Source organism: Carica papaya, chromosome 3 (genome assembly GCF_054855325.1).
Source record: "Carica papaya isolate Zhongbai chromosome 3, ASM5485532v1, whole genome shotgun sequence".
Lineage (NCBI taxonomy): Eukaryota > Viridiplantae > Streptophyta > Magnoliopsida > Brassicales > Caricaceae > Carica > Carica papaya.
The window spans coordinates 7298636-7323695 of record NC_142311.1 but is presented as its reverse complement, the minus strand read 5'-3'; the positions used below and the strand labels follow the sequence as shown (position 1 = coordinate 7323695).

General features: G+C 36.2%; 1 protein-coding gene across 2 annotated transcripts in view; it reads right to left on the bottom strand.

The window, feature by feature from the left end:
* The window catches only part of LOC110825129 (uncharacterized), a 34491-nt gene extending 9734 nt beyond the window's left edge, over positions 1-24757 (bottom strand). Inside the window, exons 1-8 of one of the 2 annotated variants that reach the window (XM_088215395.1) lie at positions 23886-24756; positions 11254-11412; positions 6305-6463; positions 6039-6140; positions 5444-5671; positions 5031-5219; positions 4380-4621; positions 3993-4196 (exon numbers count right to left, since the gene is read on the bottom strand). In XM_088215395.1, the coding sequence (XP_088071521.1) occupies positions 3993-4196; positions 4380-4621; positions 5031-5219; positions 5444-5671; positions 6039-6140; positions 6305-6463; positions 11254-11404 (1275 nt within the window). In that variant the 5' untranslated portion in view covers positions 11405-11412; positions 23886-24756. Of the gene's footprint in view, positions 1-3992; positions 4197-4379; positions 4622-5030; positions 5220-5443; positions 5672-6038; positions 6141-6304; positions 6464-11253; positions 11413-23885 lie in introns of both variants that reach the window. The other variant, XM_088215396.1, reaches the window with a different exon arrangement.
* Positions 24758-25060: the final 303 nt, after the last annotated feature.

The window sequence follows — 25060 nt, the reverse complement described above, 5'->3', positions numbered from 1 at the left end:
TACCAAAAACAAGGAAGAATTAGAACCATGAGTCCTTAAGTGTAGTTTTTCTCTTACCCAGTTACCTCTTCAAGGGAATACTAGAGAAGAAGAAGAGGTAATTTTCCTTCATCCCTAGGACTTTTTCCTACCCATTCTTACCTCACCTTAGTGATGTTGGTGATAGTCTGAACAATCTTGTTGTAGCAAATTAGATAAGGATGTATGAGAAGTTACTCCAGACACAAGACAATTGAGCAAAGTTTACCTTGCCTATGGTCGACACCGAATTCAATTCCTAAAGAATATCAGGTGGATCAGTGTCATTCATAATTTTCTTCATCCTATGTTGGGAAGATTAGGGTTTGGACAAAAATGGAGACATTGGATGCACACATGCATGACTTCAACTTCCTTTGCAGTCCTTATTAATGGTGGACTATCGGCCGTCTTTAAGGCATCACGGGGTCTAAGACGGGGAGATCCCTCTCCCCGCTTTTGTTTACATTAGTTATGAAAACTTTGAATGGGTTGGTGAATAAGGCGAAGGAGCTACAAATAGTTAAGGGGGTGAAAGTGGGCAAGAGCAATTTGTCTCTTGAGGTTTCTCGCCTTTTTTTTGCGGATGATACTTTAATATTCTGCCAACCCAACGTGAGGAACCTACTTCATTTGAGATGTGTATTATTGTATTTCCATGGGGTCTCGGGTTTGAAGATTAACCTTCAGAAAACTGAATTGGTCAGGGTTGGGAGCAATGGTGATGGAAGGCAGTTTACGAGTATGTTAGAAAGTAAAGCGGTATCTCTACCAATCAAGTACCTTAGTTTGCCGTTAGGAGCCAAATATAAAAATAAAGCTACATGGGAACCGGTGGTTAAAATGTTTGAGAGAAGACTTACTAGTTGGAAGATAAATTTCTTATCTAAGGGAGACAGACTTACCCTAATAAAGAGCCCTATGGCCCACCTACCTATCTATTATTTATCTACTTTTACGGTCCCGGTGAGTATTGCTAAGAAATTGGAAGTCAGTCAATGCAAATTTCTTTGGAATGACGATGAGGAGAACTGGAAATTCCAGTTGGTTAAATGGGAGCATATTAAAAGACCTCTCAAGCAAGGTGGACTGGGAATTAGATCTATGGTAGCTTATGAGGTATTGCAAGGTAAATGGCTTTGGAGGTTTCTGGTGGAGGAAAATAGGCTGTGAAGGAAGATTGTTCATATTAGATGGGGTGAACTGAACTGGGACTACAGAGGCGGGGAGAGGATTGGAGAGAGCATGGCAGGAATTTATGGAGGAAGATCTTGATGCAGTGGCCACAATTCCATAATAATTTGCAGTGGAAAATTGGCAAGGGAAACAGGATCAGATTCTGGAGGGACGTTTGGATTGATAATTATTGCCTGATGAGGAGATTTCCTAGAATTTTTGCTATAGCACAGCCAAAAAATATGGTTATCTAAGGAAGCATACAGAATCAATAATGGCTCTGTTGATTGGTTGATTAATATTACAAGAAATCTTTATGACTGAGAAGTCAGAGAGTTTGAAGGTCTGTTACAGCTTCTTGTATCACAGCAGGGGAATCTTGGGGAGGATAGGATGTTTTGGAAACTGGAAAAGAATGGAGGTTATTTTGTTAAATCCTATTATATTCATTTAATGAGGACTGACCATGATAGGATTCCTAAATTCCTGATGAGGTAGATATGGAAAGCAAAGGTGCCCCCAAGAGTAGAGGACTGTTTCTACCCAACAGGTGCTATATGTGTATGAAACCGGAAGAATCTTGAAATCATGTATTGTTCTGGTGTAATGTGGCTTTTGGTCTAGGGAATTTAACTATAGCCTATTAGGAGTCAATAGGGTAATGGCAGGGTCTATAAGGAAGGAATTATGGGCTTGGGAATGTGTGCATTTAAATAGTAGAGTGATGAAACTAATTCCATTAACCATTTTTTGAGTTCTTAGGAAAGAGAGAAATTTGTATGGAATGAGAGATAGATGGACACATTTTTTTTATCTATTTTGTAAGTACATGACATTATTAATGATGAGTATTTTGAGATGGTCATTGATACTCTAACTACTTTGTAAATCTTTTGTATATGGACGGTACTCCATTTTCTTGGTATCCGATTAATATATACTGTACACTTTTTATTTTAAAAAAGAAAAAAAAATTTCTTAATCCAGACTTCAGTATTGATGATCTTGATCTTCCTATTGCGGTAGAAAGGGACCCTGTACTTGCATAAAAGATCTCTTATCGAACTTTGTCTCCTATAGCTAACCATCATCTTACCATAGAGCCTTCATACAGCAATTGTTATCTGTCTCTCTTTCATGGGTTTGGCAAGAAGCTCTAATGAGTCCACAGCAAAAAGCATCTATGGATGATGAGATGTTTAACAAATAACGAGATAGGAACTTGCTAATCTTTCTTTGGGAAAGAAACCAATAGAACTGAAGCAGGTGTCTAGCGTAAAGCATAAAGCTGATCAAACTCAACAGATTTAACACCCAATTGGTGGTAACCGGGTTTACCCAAAATATACACGATTCATTACAAGGAGTCATTAGCTCCAGTCGCAAAAATCACTACTGAAGAATCCTATAATGTGCAACTAATTATGATCAGGACATGCAAAAGATTGATGTTAAAAATTGTTTTTCTATAAACAGAATTAGAGGAAGAAGTTTACATGGAGATCCTCCCAAGATTTGATATCGAAGGGAGTGGGAGTAAAGTTTGCAAATTAAAGAAGAACTCTGTGGACCTGAATAATCTCTAAGGGCATGGTTTGCCAAGTATAGTATTGCCATGACTTAATTTGGCTATCACCATAGAAATGATGATCATACCATATTATTATTATTTTTTAAAATAAAAACAGCATGTATATGTTACTATGAGCACCAAATGCAACCCATTTACAATAATTACAGAGCTTAGTCAACCCGGCTCCAAAATGCATCAAAAGTCTCAGTGACCTCAGAGTCTCACTGAGCTGTAAATCCCTTTTCTTGTATATGGGTTATGCTCCCTTGGCGTCCATTTTAATAACATTTCTCTCTTTTATCTCAAAAAAAAAAAAAAAAAAAACTGAAAACCATCAGGCACCAAAGGAGCAAGTGGTTACAATTTTCCTTCGCCTTCTTACAAAGATAACATGCATTAACCAACATTTGTCCCCTCTTTCTCAGTTTGTCAATGGTTAATATACTCTCTCTACAAGCCTCCCAACTAAAAAAAGCAATCTTTAGTGGGATTTTAGTTTTCCAAATCTGCTTGTAAGGAAAATAATCAGCATCATTCTCAATTCTTACCATCCAATTGTACCAGGAGATGATACGAATGAAATGCAAAACGGATGTCTAGCTCGAGAATTCGAGATAAAAAATTTGGAAAAATTTGGTATTTTTTAAATATTGAGGTAACAATTCTTTTATATATATAGCCTCATTTCATGTAAAGGCTCGGAAGCAAGAGGAATACAATGACTCACAGAAATAATGATTCAGAAAGTTAGATGAAAACTTAGTCAATATCAATTAATTTCTACAACTTAATAAATCTACTGATTTTTACTAAAGATTTTTTATTTCGTCTTCCATACTATAAATACTGTATAAATAAAAAAAAGCTTTTCACTAGTATACATATGTAATGAGAATTCATATGGAATAACAATACGAAAACCTTCTTCCTCTGTTTTCTCATTAACTACCGTCATAAATTTATCTACAACAACTTCCTTTTGATAATACTAGCTCAAAAGAAGCATAGACATTTAAGGTCATGTTATGTTACTTCAACATGAGTGCGAGCGACAAATACCAATACATATCCAAAGTCTCAGGTCAAGGTAAACTGAAGAGTCCACAAGTAAAAAACTTTCATGCACAATACAAAGATTAAGTTAGAAGCAATTAACAGCAAAAACATGTCAGGCTTAGCTCAAGTGGTGGAGAAGGGGACTTATATTTCTCAAAATAAAATTTACCTTTCCTTCCTCTGATAACCAAAAACCAACAAGGAATTCCCATTGATCTTTCTGGACTTCAGGTGGTTTGTTTTCTAGCAGTTCTCCTTTAGTCTTGTAACGATAAAAATATTCTGCTTTCAATTCTGACTTAAAATCCTTCCATTTTTTACCCAATGCTTTTAAGATCCATCCTGTATGACCTAAGGGGAAAAAAAATTTTGTCTACATAGAAAAAAAAGTTCATGTCAATTCCAAATTTGCACAACAAGATAAAAGATGAAAATAGGTTAGGTTCTTTCCAACAAACATTTTTAGCTTCAGGTAGAATTCCTAAGATAGCAAATCAAATATCAGTCAATGAGCAGGTGGGAGTAATAGACACCAAGATTAGTTCATTTTGCATACCTTTAAAAGCTCTATAATATCTTTCTTGTACACAGCAGGAACCTTCCTCCAAGTTTTGTAGTTTAGAGGAAGTCTCTGTCCATTCCTAACAAGAACACCAATAAATGATGAAAGAACACGAGCCTCACGCCCATATGGCTGACTTTTATTATTGAATCGGAGGAGAATTCGCTCATCTTGTGGGAGGTTCCACACATTAGTCATTTGCGTGCGGCCTCGAGTCCTTTGCTTTCCATTAGAAGCTGTACAAAATGAAAATGAAATAGAATTCACCATCATGTTTACTATATGATATGAAACTTAAACAAACAAAAAACATACAAAAAAGTATAAAATACCAGGTTCCATTACTATTCTCCCATCCGCTTGGCTAGTTTATGAGTTCTTAGAAGGAAAGACACAGAAGAAATTTTTAGCATGTCGCTTTTCGTTTTTCCTTTTGTAGGGTTAGGGATATGTCGTTAAAAATCCCATGTTTATTGTTTAAGCGAAACCGGCTTTCTTCTACAAGGATCTAGAGGATTATTGTCATTCTGATGCTATATTAGTTCTCCTTCTTTCTACATGGATAGCACCCTTTGGTGCTCCATTAATAAACTATTTCTTTTCTAGAATAAAAGAAAATAAAGAAAAATAAACTTTGATGGTTACCATCAAAAACAGAGTGATCATGCCCTGGATCCTCTTGGATGCCAGGATAAGGTACACATGGATGGTCCTGCACGGTGTGCAACAGCAGATCTTCAGCTTCATTCTGGTTATAGTCTCGAGCATCATTCTCTGTTACATTCTGTGTCAACACAACCTGTCTTTGCTTCTTTCTAGTCTTCATTGGGGAAACTATAGATTAACAAGCATGCAGTTAAGAAAAGCCTTCCAGGCACACCATTTATTGATATTGTCAATGTTTGAAACAAGGCTTCAAAGAATAATTTACCAAGAACTAATACAGAAATTAAAACAAATTGAATAGGTTAAAAATATCAAGACCATGGATATAAGAAAATTTGAAGCACGGACTATTTTAAAAAAAGAGAAGAAAGAAAAATGATTATGAAGATTACCATCAATCACAGAGCCTTCATGTCCCTCTTGGACGGCAGAATAGTGTATGCTTGGAGGAGATATAACAGTGGAATGAGTGTCAGATTCATGGTGTGGCTGGTCTTGCATATTAAGCAATGACATGTCTTGAGCTTCGCCATGGTTATGATCTTGAGCTTCATTTTCTGTTTGATTCTGTGTCAAAGCAACACGCCTTTGCTTCTTTCTAGTCTTCACCATTGTGGATACTACAGATTAACAAGCATGCATTACTATAAAAGCTTACATGGTAGACTATTTAAATTGTTAATTTCTCATAAATGTCTTTCAAAGATTATTCTGTAACCAAACAAATAAAAGAAATCAAATCAAATTGGAAAGATTGAGAATATCAAGGTCATGCATACAAGAGAGCTTTTGATTCTTTTCCTAACAAAAAAAAAAGGAAAAGAAAAAGAAAACAACAATAAAGTTTGATATTACTATCAGCCATTTTGCTACCATGCCATGAGGCCTCTTGGACAACAGTGCTAAGTGCACATGGAGGAGATGCAACACATAATTAAGTTTCGATGTCATGGTGCGGCAGGTTTTGCAAAGTGTGGAAAGACTTGCCTTGAGCTTCATTATGTTTATGATCTTGAGCATCACTTTCTGTTTGATTTTGTGTCAAAGCAACATGTCTTAGCTTCTTTCCTGGCTTGACCATTGTGGAAACTACAGATTAACAACCATGCATTGTTACAAAAGCTTACCAGGAATGCTAACACCACAATCAAATCAAATTGTATAGATTACAAATATCAAGATCAAGTGTAAGTATTAAATTCTTTTTACGATAGAAGACAAAGAAAGCAGGAATCATAAAGTGTGGCAATTACCATTCAGCAAATAATCATCATAGTGCGACTGATCCTGCACAGCGTGTAACGACCGGTCTTGAGCTTCGTTTTGGTTATGATCTTGGGCAACATTTTGTGCTTGATTCTGTGTCAAAGCAACACGTTTCCTCATATTTCTAGTCTTCACCACTGGGGGAACTACAGGTTAACAAGCATGCATTGTTAGAAAAGCTTACTAAGTACATTACTTAATAATACACAAACATTTCAAATAATAATCTTAGAGAAAACAAATACCAAAATAAAATCAAGTTGGATAAGCTGAAAATACAAAGGTCATACACAAACATGAAATGTTGGATTATGATGCAGAATGAGTCAATTTTCATTTTTTAAAAAGATCAAAAATATAGTTCTTTCAAATAGATTACTACTGTCATAATTTTTGTAACTTTAGCAATTTATTCTTTTAAGCATTTAATTTTTCTAGTCTAATAAATATTAGTATTTCTTACTTCAATCCTCTTAGGAAAAGCTACCTAATAAGCACTATAAATAATTTTATAATCTCACTTTTGAAAGGAGGTCAATTATCCAATAAAGAGTTCTTGCTTTCTGAATTTTTTGGTTGTTAATACAATCAAACATTTACAGCTTACTGCTTAAAACTTCTTAAATGTTATATCTTTTTTTTTAAATACAAACATATATATTATGTATATGACACTAAGAGAGTGTCGCCCCTATACAAAAAATATTTACATGTCCGTTAGTACATCTAATACCCTTCCAAAATCATCCCACCTGTATATATCATGACCCGAATCAAAGACTCAAAAGTATGTAACCACCTATCTCTACTTTTACCAATATCCTTCACACACCCATTGAATGCTCTATTGTTCCTCTCTTTCCACATTACCCAAAAAATAGTCAAAAGAATCAATGTCAATCTTTGATCTAATCCCTACCCCTTCCAAAGCCCAAAGTTCATTTTTAACTGAGCCCTCAATCTCCCAATTGATACCCAATAAACTGTACACCATATGCCAAAGACTGTAAGTCACCAGGCACTAAAAAGTAGAAAATTGCAAGATTCAGCAGCTTCCATGCAAAGATAGCAACCATTGACCATAGTATGACCCATTCTCATCAACTTGTCAATAGTGAGAATGCATTCCCAACCCGCTTCCCAAGTGAAAAAAGCAATTCTCAACAACGTCTTCGCTTTCCAAATTAGATAAACCGAGAAGTTTGAGCCATCATCCTCCCTAGTAGTCAAATATTTGTAGAAGGATTTCCCTGTAAAAATGTCATCTTTCTTGAACTTCCAAGTACCCTTATCTCTGTGGTTATCCAAATGCACATCTACAAGAACTAGTAGGAGCCATGTGAACTCATCAATCTGCCAATCATTCAAATTTCTAACTAGATCAATGTCCCAACCATTCCTCCCATCCACCCCCCTAAACATCTCCTCAACCACCACATTCTTCCTCCGTGCTAAATTATACACTCTTGAAAATTGATTCTTAAGGCCGCCCCTTCCAATCTATTCATCCCAAAAATTAATGATATTATCCCTCCCAAGCTTCCACTGTATACCCTCCCATATTAATACCCTACCAAAGACCCACCTCTTGAGACCTAACAATCACCCTGCTACTCCCCCTCCCTATTGTAGACCCCACCTCACTCCAATAACCCTATACCACAACTTCCCCTCCTCTAAGTGATATCTCCACAACCACTTCCCCAACAACGCCTCGTTCATATCCACCAATGACCGAATACCCAGACCCACCTTCCATTTTGGTTGTTCCACCTCGCCCCACTTAACCAAATGATATTTACGACTTCTATCATCGTTCTCTCATAAAAATCGACATTGGATATTCTCTAACTTCTTTACAATTTTCACAGGGATAGTCAAAGAGGATAAATAATAGATAGGGAGATTAGCAAAAGTACTTTTAATCAGAGTTAATCTTCCTCATTTTTGAAAGGTAATTTCTTTTCTAACCCACTAGTCTTCTCTCAAATAAATCAATCACCGGATCTCAAGATTTCACATCTTTATACTTAGCTCCAATTGGTAGTCCCAAGTATTTAATAGGTAAATTGACAAGGTTGCACCCAAGAGCCCTAGCCAACCAGTCACCATAACCCTTACTACCCAACATTACCAACTCAGACTTATGCAAATTAATATTCAAACCAGAAACCCCTTGAAAACACAATAGAATACATAAAGGTTTAGAAAACCTAAAAACTGTTTCCCTCTTCATTTTCTCGCTGAAATAAATTACTCTTATCGAAACCGCTCATCCCTTCCTGCGAAACACCTCTTGCCGCTGCTTTTCCCTCCTTCCAGAGCTTGATTTACGGTCATAGTTGCTGCTCTACGAATCTCCACCTACAATAGCTGCAAGAGGCATCTAATCTATGAATCCTCCTCCAAGGCTCTAAGTCTATTTTGTGTGCGTACATATATATATGACTATGTATCTGCCTATGTGTGTGTGTATATATATATATCATAAAAGTATGTCTTTTATTAAAAAATATGTATTTTTCTCTACATGCATATATATATAATCTAGAATGGGCTAGCATTAAATTTTCTAAATAGTTTAAAAATTGTAATTACGTCAAATGTAAAACTACTGAACTATTTAGGAGTCTATATTATTGAGTATTATTATAGTTTTAGTAAATTATAATTTCTATTTATTAGTATTTCCTTATTTGTATGAAGATTAGTATTTCTAATATCATTAGTATTAATTACTTATTCTTATTAAGATTAGTATTACTACTTCTATTAATTTATTGTTTCTTATTTTAATTCTATTTAGGAAAGGTTATTCAAATATTATTATAAATAGTTCTGTAACTTCACTCATTGAGTATTAACTATTCCATACTATTTTGAAAATCTCTTACTTTCTGACCGTATGTTCTTTTTTTAGATAAAAGACAGAAAAATATGTATTAAGAAGATTTCACGGGGGCATCGCCCATATGCAAAATCAGAATTTACAGATCAGTAAGTATATCTACAATAGACCCAATGTCGTCAAAACTATCAAGATTGTAACCTAAAACAATAAATCCAAAATAATGTAACCAGCTATCATTGATAGTATCAAAATCAGTTTCAATGCCTTCAAAAAGTCTGTTGTTTCTTTCCTTCCAAATCACCCAGAAAATAGTTAGGGGGATCAGTTTGTGAGGTTTGTTTCTTGTCCGTAGCCTTTCCCGAGCAGCTCGTTCGTCTTTGACAGTGCTAAAGATGACCTAATGGATGCCCAGGAGATTGAGAACCATAGACCATAGTTTGTGAGTTATAGGGCACCAGAGTAACAAGTGATTGTAGGTTTCCAGATTGAGTTTGAATAGAGCGCATCTATTAAAAAGAAGCAAGCCTTTTTAATTAGGTTGTTGGTAGTCAAGATTTGTTCTTTAGCAGCTTCCCAAGCAAAAAAAGATATTCCAGGAGGGGCTTGAGATTTCAAATCAATTTGAGTGGGAAATTAATCGGAACAAAGTCCTCAACATGACTGTAAAATGAGTTAATAGTAAACACACCTCTTTTGCCCAGTTTCCAACTCAATTTGTCTTCCTCGCTGCTGAGTTGAATATTGGCCAAAACTTGAAGCAACTGCTCAAACTCCTCAATTTCTCAATCTTGAAGGTTCCTACTGGCCATGATCTCCCAGGCAAAGAAGCTGGCATCCCCAAAGGTCTTCTCAACACTTAGCTCCTTGTCTCTTGCAATAGCAAACGTGAGGGGGAAATGGGTTTGGAATCTCTCATCTTCACACCAGACATCCTGCCAAAACCTTACTTTACTACCTCTGCCCACAACTCATTTATAACAGTTTAGGACATTCTTACTGGAGTCCACAATCTTTTCCACAAACTCACCATATTTACCCTTCTCTACTAAAGCTTGGTCATGAGGGCCCTTATCGTACCATTTACTGAGAATGATCTTTTTCACAGATTCTCACTGTCATTCCAAATCCTCCAAATTCATTTCTCGTGCAAGGCCTTGTTGAGGGTAATACGTGACTTCAAATCGAAACCCCAATTTTCTGGTTGTATGATGCAATCAAACTCTTAAGTATGATGTTTAAAACTTCTTAAATCTGATGTCCAATAAACCATGTGTAATATCTAGGTTTTTATCATCAAATCCCCCTATTGGACATACCAACCCTATTTGTCCCACATCAATATATATATATATATTTTTTGTATTAACAAAAGCATTTTTAATCATGTGTGTGTGTGTGTGCGTGCGTGCGTGTAACTACTATTCGGAAAAAAAATTTAAGAAAAGTTCTTAATGACCGGATCAGGACGTAGGTTGGTTAACCAACAAAGCCAACACGATACAAAAGGAAAATAAATGTTTAGACTCGTTCCAGGTTTGGGTTTATATACTATAAGGGCGAGTTGGGTTCAAATTTAGTCCACCCTTAAACCTGCCTCATTGCCATCCCTAGTGTGATATGTATATGTTACCCTTAAATATTTAAATACGTAGACTAATTACATTTGATTCTATACTATAGTATTTTACTGCAAAAGAAAAAAAAAAGCAAGAATGATAAGTTCAAAGATTCCATCAACTATAAAGCCATCACGGTGCAGTTGGTCTGGCATAATCTAAAAAGCTAGTATTGAGCTTTATTATGGTTACAACCTAAAGCATCATTTTGTACTTGATTTGTGTAAAAGCAACATGTCTACACATGTTTCTAGTCTTCACCATTGTGGAAACTACATATTAACAAGAATGAATTGTTAAAAAACTTACCAAGTATACTAATTATTAATATTATCAAGGTCTAAAAACAAGCTTCAAGTATAATCTAAAAATGAGCAAGTATCAAGCTCAAATAAGTTGGATAGATATCTAATATGATTCTTTTTACTATAAACAAAAAACAAAGCAAGAGAAAAAGTTTGACTATCACCATCAACCATAGTGCCACCATGGTGCGGTTGGTCATGCACAGCATGCAAGGCCAGGTCTTGAGAATCACTGCGGTCATGATCTAGAGCATCATTTTGTGTTTGATTCCGCATCAAAGCAACACGTCTCTGCATGTTTCTAGTCTTCACCATTGTGGAAACTATAGGATAACAAGCATGCATTGTTACAAAAGCTTACCAGCTATACTGTTATTGACAATGTCAATCGCCAAATATTATTTCGAAGAATAATCTTAAAGAAACAAATGGCAGAATCAAATGAAGTAGAACATGTTGTGGACACCAATATCATCTTAAAATACTCTCAGCATTACAAAACAAGTAAACTGTTTAAGAACAGATTAGCCATGACGGCATCTTTTGTTACATTCCAAGCATTCCTACTAATTTCTTTTTTGTTTATCCTCGTGTTGCATATTTGGATAAAGTTTGTCAAAACCAAGTCTAATATTTTAAAAGAAACCATAAAAGATTTTCTTTTCCTCAATTGATACAACTTGATTTTCTTTTCCTTAACCATAAAAAGAGAAATATTGGGTGCCTTCTTGATCAAAGGCATTTACTTACAAAATATAAAGAATAGTCCATTATTGTGGAAAAAGGATTTTCTTCCTCCAAATATAAACAGCACAATATTAAACCCATAAACAATAACATAAAACAAGGAAAACCCAACCAAAGGAATTTTAAGATTTTTTTTTTTTAAATAAAAGTGAAATATTATTATGCAAAAAGTACCAAAGGGGTACCACTCATATACAAAATAGTTACAAATCTATCAATTGGAAGAAAATTTAGGATATTAAGGTAATGAAAACACAAATGCAACACAAAGTAAACTTTATTACTTGAAACTTCAACTAGATATTTTACATACAACCAAGACATGAACAAAGAAAAACTAAAAATGAGTGTCGTCCATAAGACATCATTTACTTTTTTCGTTTTTGAAATGAAAAGTCTAAATTCATTGATTATATGCACCAAGGAAGTGCAAACTCATGTATAAAAGTATTTATAAATCAGCTAATGTCTATGAAATCACCAAAATCCTCCATAATAATAAAAGAATGAACCACTTACAAAAAGACTCAAGATCTGAAACCATCTCGCTCTACTTGTATCCAGATCCTCTTCCACTCCATCGAACATTCTCCTATTTCTTTCTTTCCAAATAACCCAAATATTTCTGAAGGAATGAACCCCAATTGTTTTCTCCGACCAGTAATACTCTTCCAAGCCCAAATTTCATCTCTTACACTAACCATCATAGCTCAGCTATATCCCAAAATCCCATTAAGTCATTGTCTATAAAATATACGATATAGGGCAACAAAGAAGAATGTGAACACAGGCCTCTTCTGCTCTCATACATAAGCAACACTAATTAATCATGATCCTCCCTCTTCCCATCAACTTATCAATGATCGGAATGCATCCACAGGTTGTTTCCCAAGCAAAAAAAGCTACCTTGAGAGGTGCATTCACATTCTAAATATGTCTACATGGAAAATTGCTCTCTTCGAGTTCTGTAGTTAAATATTTATAAGATGGTTTACCTGTGAAGTTCCCCCTGTTAAACTAGGGGACCAAACTAATTTGTCATAATTCTCATTAAGAAATACAGAATACAAAGAGCTCAAAAATGATTCGTATTCATTAATCTCGCAGTCATTAAGGTTCCTCACCACCTCCACATGCCACACTCTCCCTCCTGCATTCTACCTATATGCCTCTTTAACTGACATACCCTTTTATCTAACAATAGCAAAAATATGAGTGAATCTGTCTTTCAACACACTTCCTTCACTCCAAGCATCCACCCAGAAACCAATACTCTCCCCATTCCCTATTTTCCATTTGACGCACTCCCTAAATTTATCTCCTCCCATGTAAATATTTTTGCACAATCTTTTCCCGAGTGGTCTAGTAAGAACACTAGAGTACCTACCTCTATCTACCACACTAAATTTAGTCTCAATAACCCTTTGCCATAGTGTATCCTTTTCTTTCATAACCTCCATAACTATTTCCCCTAGAGTGTCCTATTCATCTCCGTTACTGATCTAAGACCGAGTCCCCCCTGATTAAACTACCTTTTAATCACTTCCCATGTCATCAAGTGATATTTCCTTTTCTCCTCTGAGTCACCCATACAAATCTGCACAAGATTGCTTCTATTTTCTTGGCAATGAGACTTCATTTACTTTGGTACCAAGTAAAAAGACGACCTTACTCTACTCTGATAAATGTATTCATTTGATCAAAGCAACAACTTTTAACATAATAGCTAAGCTAAGCAAGGAATGGTAGAGAAAATTGCTAACAACCAACTATAATAGTTTTTTCTTCGAAATAAAAGTGTAAGATTAGTATTGAGTAATGGTACCAAGGAAGCACCACTCATATACAAAAGTTTTACAAATTGGTTAGCATATCAACAATGTAAGCTAAGTCATTTAGATAGTCAATAGAATGACCAAAACAATAGAACCAAAGTAATGAAACCATATGTCTAAAATGACGTTAAAATCGACTTATTTTCCTTTAAAAACTCGGTTGTTTCTTTCTTTTCAAATGACCCAAAAAGTGATTCAAGATGATATGCCCTAAATACTCCACATCTATCTAAAAAAAACAACACTTGGATTACTATGCATACAACCTGTTATCTCGGAGTGTCTTTAGAACTTCGTTCAGATGAATAAAGTGCTCCTGCTCAGTGGTACTATAAACTAAGATATCATCAAAGAAGACCAATACAAACATTCGGAAAAAAGCCTTGAATATATGATTTATGAGAGCCTGGAAGATAGCGGGGGCGTTGGTCAAGCTGAAAGGCATCACCCTGAATTCATAATAACCTTAGTGTGTTCTAAAGGCCGTCTTGTAGATCTTCTCTTCCTTGACCCTGATTTGATAATATCCTGCTCTAAGATCAATTTTAGAAAAAATATTTGCTCCTTATAATTCATCAATAAGATCGTTAATGATGGGTATGTGGAACTTATCTTTTACGGTCAGAGAGTTTAGTTCTCTATAGTCCACATAAAGCCTCCACATACCATCTTTCTTTTTGACGAGCAGTACTGGTAAAGAGAATGGGCTACGGCTGGGCCGTATTAATGAGTCCTTCAGCATTTGTTGTATCTGCTTTTCTATTTCGTTCTTCTGATTGAACAATACCTGTAGGGTTGAATATTTACGGTAGCATTATGTTTGGACAAAGTGATGACATGATCGAAGGCTTTGGCTGATGGCAATCCATGGGGTTCCTGAAAGACATCCTGATATTATCTTAAGTAGTGCTTTTAGTGCTGGGTTAGGCATCTCGAAAGTAGGTACCTTATCAGAAACTTTCATTATTAGAAATATTGTTCCACCTTCAACCGCTTGCTTATGTTTGACCCAATGTTTCGCCTTTATTTCTCTTGCCTCGGATGCTTCGAGGAAGTCACAACCCTACAATGATATTTATAAATTTTCATAATTAAATTGTACAGTTGTGTGGAGGAAGTCAAACATCATAGGGCCGAATTGCTTTATCTAGTCAAACCCTAATATAATATCATACCCTCCCAGTGAAATGATGTGGAAATTGTAGGTGAACAGCCTTGCATGATCCACGTCACATATGGGTATTCAAGGTGATTAAATATCTTTTGCTTGTTGGCAACCATAACTGTTAGGGGTTTACTGTTGACCACCTGATTCTTAATCCATTTAGAAGCTACTTCGTCCAGGAATGAATGTAAGCTTCCACTATCCAGTAGTACCAACACATCATGATCTGATAAGTTTTCTTGTATTTTCAGGGTGCTCCATGTGATGACCCCTTCTATTGCTTGTTGGGACAAAGTGCTAGTAAGGTCATCGCCAACATCTTTAGCGTCCTCAAAGGCTTTGTTCTCCGGAATCTCTTCTGGCATGATCTCCTCCACTGCTATGACTGCTTTGTTGGAGTATCGGTGCCTTGAAAAATATCTATTTCCACATTTATAACAAATTGTTGATCTTCTAGGATCTGCTCATTTCCCCATGCTCCTGAAGGATCTATCATGGTATCGGTCTCTTTCTGATGAGGGAGCCTCATAACTAGGAAGATAAGGAATGCGGAGCTTTATGACTGATTATTCTCAGCAAGGCCTGTTCAAATGTTTGGTTGAGCATTTGTGGCTTGAGAATCCTTATCATGAATTGTAGCTATGACTTGAAGCCACTGATAAAAGTGAATATAAAAAATATCTCTAAAAGTGTAGGGTTATATGCATCTATAAAAGAATGTGAATATTCAAATTATTTAACAAATTTGAGAACAGTACCTATTTGGTATAATTTGGTGAACTCTTCTATGAAATCTTTTCAAGAAGGTCCTCTAAAATCGTCAGGATAGTTCTTCCACGAAATATTCCTGATCTAGTGTATCAAACTTCACTAGCCATCCATGATACCATACATCGGCAACTTCGCCCAACTATAGGGATGTAGTGGTTCGAGCTAGTTCGGTCGGGTTCGTCGTGATCCGGTCTGCTGTATGGTTGGTTCCGATTCAAGGCAGCGGGATCGGCAACAAAAGGAGCTCTGAACCCTTGTTTTCCTGCATTTGCGTCGTATGGGAAAGGAAGAAGGCCTCCACCCGAATGGGTCTCGACTTCCTGTCGCGTCGAGTTTCCTTCAGCCTGGTCAGTGATTCCGCCTCGGAGCAGCTCGAGTATCACGTTGAACTGTTTGCGTGATTCACCCATGAATGCTGCTAACTTCAAATCGACTTCTTTTACAGTAAGTGATTAAAGATTTTCTAGTTCAATCACCAGAACCTTACCCTTCGACTGTGTTCGAGTGGTAATGTCGGCATATGATTTGGTATACCAGCTTGTCAGAAGCCTTGGACATGGTTCTGATCTTGTGAAGGTTTAATGGAGAAGAAGAAGAAAACAGAGAAGATGAAGAATGATAAAGGGAGAAAGTAGAAGACTTTTTTCATTGATTTTTGATGTGCTTACAGTCGATGAAAGGGGCCATTTTATAGGCCTAAATACATTAAATAAAATCATTATTCAAGGCGGGATCAAGCTTGCTGGAGTTTGGGGGCAGGAATCACGTAATGATGATGATCGGTGTCGTCTACGAAATGGATTTGAAAGGCAGAGGCGTCGGCTGTGGAGTCCTGTTAGGGTTGGTCAACCCTAATCCCAATTGTTCTGCGTTTTTCCTATTCTACCTTTTTATACGTATATTTCCTTTTTTACCCTTCTTTATGTAATAAATCCTAAGGAGTTTCCTAATAGATCCCAACATTGTTTATCTTTAAATTTTGCTCCAAGCAGGATCCCTAAGTAGTGATAGGGAGTTGTGTTAGCTTGCAGCCCAAAACTTGAACAAGACCATTCCCACCCAAGTCACCAAGTACCACTAGTTCTGATATATTAAGGTTAATCTTGAGACCAGAGATCGCTTGAAAACAGAGGGATGTGCATTTGAGAAAGAGTAGGAAGCTTATATCTAGTTGATAGAATATGAGTGTGTCATCTGCAAAAAATACGTGAGACAGCTCAACTTAGTTTGGACCCTTCCCGAATGTGATACACCTTTGAAAAAATGCAGGTCTTTAGCTCTTTCAATTAGTTTATTAAGCGCTTCTATCACAATTATAAACAAAAGGGAAGAAAATGGATCATCTTGTCTTAATCCTTTGGATGCATTGAAAAACTTGGAATAAGGTACCTTTCAAGTTTTTCCTGTTAATTTCATCAACTACTTCATTTGCAATCAGGATGGAGTCGGAAATCTGTCTTCCATAGATGAAGGCGTGTTCGCACTCACCAATAACTTTGTGTAGAATTTTAGCAAATATATTTGCAAGCACCTTGGAGAGAAGCTTGTAGATGCTCCCAATTGATGGGGCAAAAATCATTAATGCAAGAAAGTCCTGATTTCTTGGAGATCATAATTAGAAATGTAGAGTTGAGAGCTTTGACAAAAGATCTATTTTTTTGAAAGGCAGAGAAGAAATCCAAAATGTCATCCTTTAGAACATTCTAGAAAGTTTGAACGAATTTTAAGTTGAAATTGTCAGGCCTAGGAGCCTTAACACCATCATAGTCCTGCAGGTTATTCAAAATTTCCTCTTCAGTTAATTTCATTTCTAGTGAAGTACAATCAATCTCATTCAGCATATTAAAAGATAAGTCATCCAAACGGGGTCTGGAAGAGATGCATTCAGTATAGAGATTCATGAAATGATTCTTGCCCCCTTCTCTCAAACTATTATTTCCTTTGGTGGGGCAGACATTAATTAGGAGTTCTTCAATATAATTAACTCTTCTTCTGTAATTGGCAAGCATGTGAAAATATTTAGTATTCTTGTCCCTGTCTTTGATTCACTTTTCTCTGAATTTCTGCTTCCAGGAGATGGCCTCCATGTGTAACCATTGTGCTAACTCAACCTTCAAACTATTCTTTTTATCTTTGTCCGCAAGGGTCAGATTTTGAGCTTTTCCCAATCTGTTATAGAATCAATGTCTGCCAAAATCTCATTTGTTTTCTATTCTTCCCTTTTCTCGATGGTCTTGACCCACTTCTTGATCTCGGTCTTTAATTTGATCAATTTATGTACAATTATGTAGCTTGTAGTGCCTCTCATTTGAGCATTATTCCAAGTGTCAGTGAGCAGAACTTTGAAACTCTCAACATCGAACCATTTCTTATCTATTCGGAAGAGTATGGGGCCCCAAGGATGGAGAAATTATTGGAGGTGGGTCTGGGCAACACCTTTTGAATAATGTTTGGGGAGGACATGAGGATGTTGGAGGAGATGAGGAACCTGTCAATTCTGAAGAAGGAACGTTGGTCTCTTTGATTATTCCAAGTCCAATTACCACCCGTGAGGGGAATGTCATTGATATCTAGTCTGTTAATCAGAGAATGAAATTCTTCAATATCAGAATCACTACAGCCGAAGCCAGATCTTTCAGACCTCTTGAGCACCATGTTGAAATCACCACCGATAATACAATTGTTACCCCATAAGCCTTTTAGGTGAAAAAGTTCCTCTACTAGAGTGTTTTTCTCGGATGGGTTACCTCTGCAATATACACCAACAAAATACCATGTGTCCCCATTAGATAAGTTAAAGAATAGACAAGCAAGAGTGATCTCACCCGGAAGAAAATCTTGGCAATGAACTCTGTCTTTCCTCCACATTAAAAGAATACCTCCTGCGGCACCCTTTGCAGGCACAAAATTCAAACCACTGTCAGTAATGCTCCATAGGCTTCTAATATGCCTCCCATTAATAATTTCCATTTTAGTTTCATGTAGGCAAATGATGGAAGGCTTCCATCTGTTAAGACAACCCTTGATAATCAATCGTTTCTTTGAGCCGTTAGTACCCCTAACGTTCCAAGAAAGTATTTTGTCAATCATTGGGGTAGAATATCGTTCTTTCTTGTTTCCTTTCCACTTCCCTTATTCTTTCCTCTTTTGTTGTCATAATTGATTGAGGAATGAAGCCTTCGTAGTTCCCTACACTCCCATTTTTGTTCTTTCTTTGCACCCGATTCAATCATCAACTCACATTTTTTCTTTTCCGAGACACACTTCTCCAAGTTTGTAAAGGGAGAGTGAATGCTTTTTTCATAACCATAAAAAGAGGCCCCCAAAAACTTATCGATCGCGAAAATGTTCTTTAGAATCCAACCGAAGAAACAGTGAATGTCACATTCCTTGTTCTCGAGGAGAAGTTGTTCTAAAGAAGAGAATATTGTAGCCAAATCATTGCCCGTCATCACATGCGATGTGGGGGTAATGGGCTCAGTGTTGCTCAAGACAATCTCCATACTAGATATGGGGAAGCATTCATCTAGAAGGTTTAGAGGAGTTTTATCGAGAGAACCAGTTCTTTGGACCAGTCATTTGAGATGAAAGCAAAAGCAACCAAGTCTTTGGTCTGAAGTGTTTTAGAGGGTGAGGAAATATGATTCTCGATGTTAGCATTAATAGGCCTCTAGAAAGAAGTCTTCTTTTTTCTCCATTCCCATTTTACCTTCTGGACTTTCATACCTGGGTTGCCAGTCTTTGGATGAGTTTTGCTTGGGCCAGCATGGTTAATCCATTTCTCTTTTTCAGCCTAAAAAAGTTTGGGCTTTTTGGTGAAATTGGGTTGCTGGGAGGGTTTTTGACCCGAACTACGCCTCACCAGAACCGTGCTCAGGGAGTTGTAGCTTTTAGAGGTGGCAGGGCTGGTGTCCTCTAAAAGAATTTTGAAACTCTTGGAGTGATTGACCAGGTTGGGCTACTTAATCAGTACATAAGTATAATAGTTATTAGCACATAAGTAAAAAGTATTATTCACAAGATACCACGAGGGCATACCCACGTACAAAAAACCATAGGGCATCACCTTTATTAATAAAAAGGAAGAGAAGTTGATTGTTGTTAAAAATGTACTTTATGTGTAATTAGGGTTAAACTAGGTTAAAGGATATTGAAGTAAAGTATGCTCTTTGTAACTAATTCTAGCTTTCCCTTTCTTATCTCTAGAAATTGTATATATAGGGACATATTATTCAATAAATACAACATAATTATTCCTGACACGATATCAGAGTTCTAAATTAAGAAACACTAAACTTTTTCACAACACCAGCCATCGAAGGAAGTCAAGCCGCTGCCACCAGCAATTACTCACCAGCAGAGACGGCTCACCAGTGGTTGCGAGACCTGCCTCCTGCCGGAAATGGTTGCACAACTAGCTGATTCTAGCCAAAAAAACCCATAACCAGCCCCCTGCATAGCCAGTCACATTCTGATTTGGACCGTTCTAAAGAAAGGAAAAATCAGTTACATTCTGGGCACCAAACCAAAACCAGGAGATCCAAATATTAATATACAAATGAAGATGATTTAATAATAATGGCTTTCTACCACAACTACTGACTCCACTACCAAGCTCTGACTTTACCACGAATCAACTTGGTTATCCTTCCTTTTCAATTTTAAAGGTCATGTTTCCTTTTTTATTTAAAAACTCTGTTAATAGAATATTTATATTGCAACATATACGAGTTTGCTAAACATAAGCATATAATATTTTCCAGTAGTAATAAAAGGAGTAAGTTTCTTTCTTCATTAATTTAGACTGCCCACACTTGTAATATATCTGAAGCTCAATGGTTTATATAGTTTATTGATGATTGCACAAGAGACACATGAATCTTTTCACTTAAACCAAATCGAATTTGGATCACGTGATACCTCAATTTTGCAAAATAATCACAACCCAATTTGGTACCTACATAAAAGATTTCTCACTGACAACGCAAAAGATTTTTTTTTAATCGGACATTGTCTTCCTTTTTCAACTAAAAAGGAATTAGTCATGAATCACCATTTATCCACACTCCACAACAAAATGGGGTGGTAGAACAAAAAAATAGTCGCCTCCTTTATCCAAACCTTCTTATTCCAAAATCATATTCCCAAACAGTATTGGGGAGAAGCAGTCCTTAAAGCTACCTACAACATCAATCAATTACCTTTCATTGTTCTTAATTTTAAAAGTCTTTTGTAAAACCTCCAAATTTTAACCAAAAATCAGTATCATAGCCCATCTAGTTCCTTTGATATTTGGATGTGTAGCATTTGTTCCTATCCCTTCCAATCAGAGAAGGAAACTTGATCCTAGAGCTTTAAATTGTGCGTTTGTAGGGCACTCCTCTTCTCAAGGGGGCACAAGTGCTATCATCTATCTATACAAAAATTCTATGTATCTTAGAGCTTTTGTTGAGACAAAATCCTATTTTACCCGACTTTATCTTTAGAGGGGACCTGTATTAGAAAATAAGGATAAAGATCTTTCAGTTGACCTCAACTTTCCAAATTTATCACCGCACCAGCTTTACCACCTAAGAAAAACCTCAAACTCAACCTACCAATGAAATCTTACATGATCCAAGATTTACTAAAGCATAGTCAATGGGGAAGAACTCAGGTCTTGAGCTAAGGCAAGTTCAAGCATAAGAAATAAGTTATAGAACTAAGATAAGTCCTAAAAACCCTATACAACCTAGTATTGATGTGTTCATTATAATCCGTAAACCAAGTAATACAACAAACATCAATTGCGTACGATCCCATAGTTTGTGTTCTTCGAAAAATGTTCGCAATCCTACAAGAATTTTCTGATGAGTCCTAATACTTAGTCTATTCTCATCACTACATCTGAGACATTATCTTATAAAAAATAAAAAGAATTTCATGATTGTTGAAATATCCGCACTAGAAAAGAATCAAACATGGGATATAGTGGACTTGCCCAAAAGAAATAAGCTTGTAGGATGCATGTAGGTGTTTACCATAAAATACAGAGCAAATGAAACAATAGAATGGTACAAAGTAAGGCTAATAGCCAAAGAATATACCCAAAATATTATGGAATAGACTATTAAGAAATATCCACTCTAATTTCAAAAATGAACATAATGTGAATTTTGTTATCTCTAGTTACCCACTTCAACTGGCAACAATGTAGGACAAATAGGGTTAATTTGTCCAATTAGGGACTTGGAGATAAAAAAAAGACCTAAATATCACACCTAGGATTCCTTACTAACAAGTCTAAAACATCAAACTTAAGGATATGAGTGCATCACATAACCAAAAAAAAAAAGAAAAACTATCAAAAACATTATTGAATAACTTGAAATGATCAACAATGAAATTTGAGACTACTTATAACAATTTATAAATAACTTTTCTAAACTAAAATTAAACTAAGAAATAGTAAACTAGTAGAATTAGGAATAGCTAGAATTATACTAAGAAATAGTAAACTTTTCCAAACTAGAACATCTAAATAACCTTTCCAAATTAGCAGATGGTGGCGAACTACACGACTAAGAGCAACCACAATTGGGTTGTGTGCATCTAAGTGAACTACGTGACTGAGAGTGACCATGGTTGGGCTATGGGCATCTAGGCAAACTGGATCAAGCGATGAAGGTTGGTCTTGGTGGAGATGGTTGGCTACAATGTGGGCTTGTGGTGGAGATGGTCGGCTTGCGGTAGCCCACATTTGGTGGCCGAAAATGAGGGTTGACCCCCTTTATGATTGAATATAATTTTTAAAAGAGTCTAAGATCTCCTAGGATAGGATTCTGATACCATATTAAGAATGATTTATGTGTATTTTATTGAATATTATAATCTCATATAAACAAGTTTTGTAAAATAAAAAATAAAATAAACAAATAATTACATATGGTGTATTTTACCTTTATACTCTTTAACCTAATTCGCCTTTTCTTTAACATAAGCCTCAAACACCACTAAGAGAATCAATCATCAAATGCAATATATATACACAAAATAAAGGAAAGAAAGAAGAAGCAGAAAAATAAACCATTAACTGCCATCTAAGTGATTTAATGACAATATCTATGTGCTACTTGCCAAGAGAATGTCCTAACCATGCAACACCCTGAATCATCCGACATGCACTAGACAACGTTTAGCCTGCGAACTATGCAAATCAAATACCCAAAGGAACCAAGACTGTATGGCAAATCTGGAAATGTGCAGTGCCAAATATGGACAGCAAGGATAAGTCCGAGATGATTCCCAAAAATCAGTGTCTACTTTGTCAACTAAACAACCCAGAAAAATTACTTGTGCAAAACAACAACATACAATATGTCCTATAAACACCTGTTTGGGCAGCAAGTATGCCTGCATAACAAAATAAAGCATGGAAAAATAAAGATATTAACCATATACCCATATTTCTTCCATGCTAACTCGTACCCAAACTCCATAAATTCATCGGTTGAATATTTGTACCATTGATCATAACTCATTTTCAAAAAGGACAGCACATTTATAACTCTTAACATACGATACATTCAAATTCAATCATCAAAAGAAGTAAAGGAGATATGATAATTCAAAGTGATGGTAAAACAGACAGTATTCTAGCTCTAGCAGACCTAAAACAAGGTGCAATGTCCACAAATCACCACTAGACATAATGGAAACCACAGTCCATCATTAAAACTAGATGGGACCAAAAAAAAGTGAGGAACATTAACATTTCCATTCAATCAGATACAGGTCATTGAACACTGTACGAACAACTAGTTCTCACCAATAACTCAACATCAATTCTTTAAACTATATTAGAATGAAAACTTATACATCCTGCATGCCAAACCCCCACTATTGCATCCATATCTGAAGGCATGATGCATATCAAGAGAATAAAAAGAAAAGAAAAAAAAAGCATTTTTTTAATAGAAAAAGAAGCATTATTAAGATGAGAAAGAAATCAATACAGGAAAAAATTTGAGTACAGTAATTAGCATCTGAATATTCATTTAATTGAGCCAAAATAACGAGTAAATCTCAAACAAAACCAGAGACAAAACGGAAGGATCTTCAAACAGCTTATAACATGAATATAAAACATCACCAAACAATTTCATTGAAAGGCATTCATAGTCATGAGATCAAAGACAATGTAAGATACAATCATCTTGATTCAGTCCAATATACACTCAAGGGAGAGCTCTTCGACAAGTTGCATGAATTAAGCAAGAGGTGTTCAATGGAAACGCACCAATTTGCTGTCAAGTTTCTGTAGAAGACTACCACACTACTGTTCCTGTTTCTTTATCTGGTTGTGCTTCCTTTCTTCTTCTCCTTCTTCTTCTTCTTTAGATTCTACTCCCTGCTTTCATTCTCCCCTCCCTGATATTCTGTGTACTATGACAAGTCTCTCCTCTTCTTCACTCGATTCTCCTCTTCTTTCGAAACCTGACAGAAGGAACAGAAAAATCCGGTTTCTCTCTCCGTTCACACTATTCGTTTATGTCAAACACTCTCTCTCCTCATCTCGAGAGCTGATCAGAAAGAAGAAGAGGACTCCAGAGAAAATGTCAATCACTCGAGCGTTACCGCCCCTGTACTGAATGCTTCTCGCTCCCTCTCCTTGAACCGAGATAGCTCTTCACTGAGAATTAGGTAAGGAAAAAATTGACTGAAGCCCCCTCTCCTTTTTTCCCCACAATCCGACAAGAAAACCGAGAAACCCCCAAACTCTCTGCGCAAAACCCTGGGAAGCGAATATCCAGAACCTCCCTGCTTCCAGTCGAAACCCTAGCTGCTTCTTTATGCCCCTTCTCCCAAAAGCATCCCTCAACCTCAACCCTTCATCGATACCACCCGATCCCCGTCTCGAGGAATGCGCGAACCCCCTTCTCAGACAGCCCCGCAATTGCAAGGTTTCCCGATTCCCTCGCCTGCGTGATTCTTCTGGTTCGGCTCTTCACCTTCTTCCCGTGTGCCTCGACGCTCCCTTGTCATATGTGTGAGTAGCCGTTACAGTGCTTCCCCAATTTCCGTTCTCCTTATTTCAGTTGCCGCAAAGTATGTCGGTGAGAACAAAAATTATATTTTAACGCGTTCGCGACCCAAGGCACGATAAGGGTCTAAAGGGGATATTAAATTGGCATATCTGATTCATTAGTAAAAATATAATTTTGTGTATAACTTATATTTTAGATTTTAAAAAAAAAAATTGTCTATTATTTACCTTGCTAGTAAAATGTTGTAAATATTATAACAAATTAAATACTTATATAAATAATTAACGTTAAACTATTTTTAAAATATTAATTAAAATACAAATAAACGTAATATTCAATAATATATATAAATTAATATTATGAATATATAATATTAGACATTTACTAGTTATAAATAAATTGTAACGATTTCGAAAATCTAAAAGTA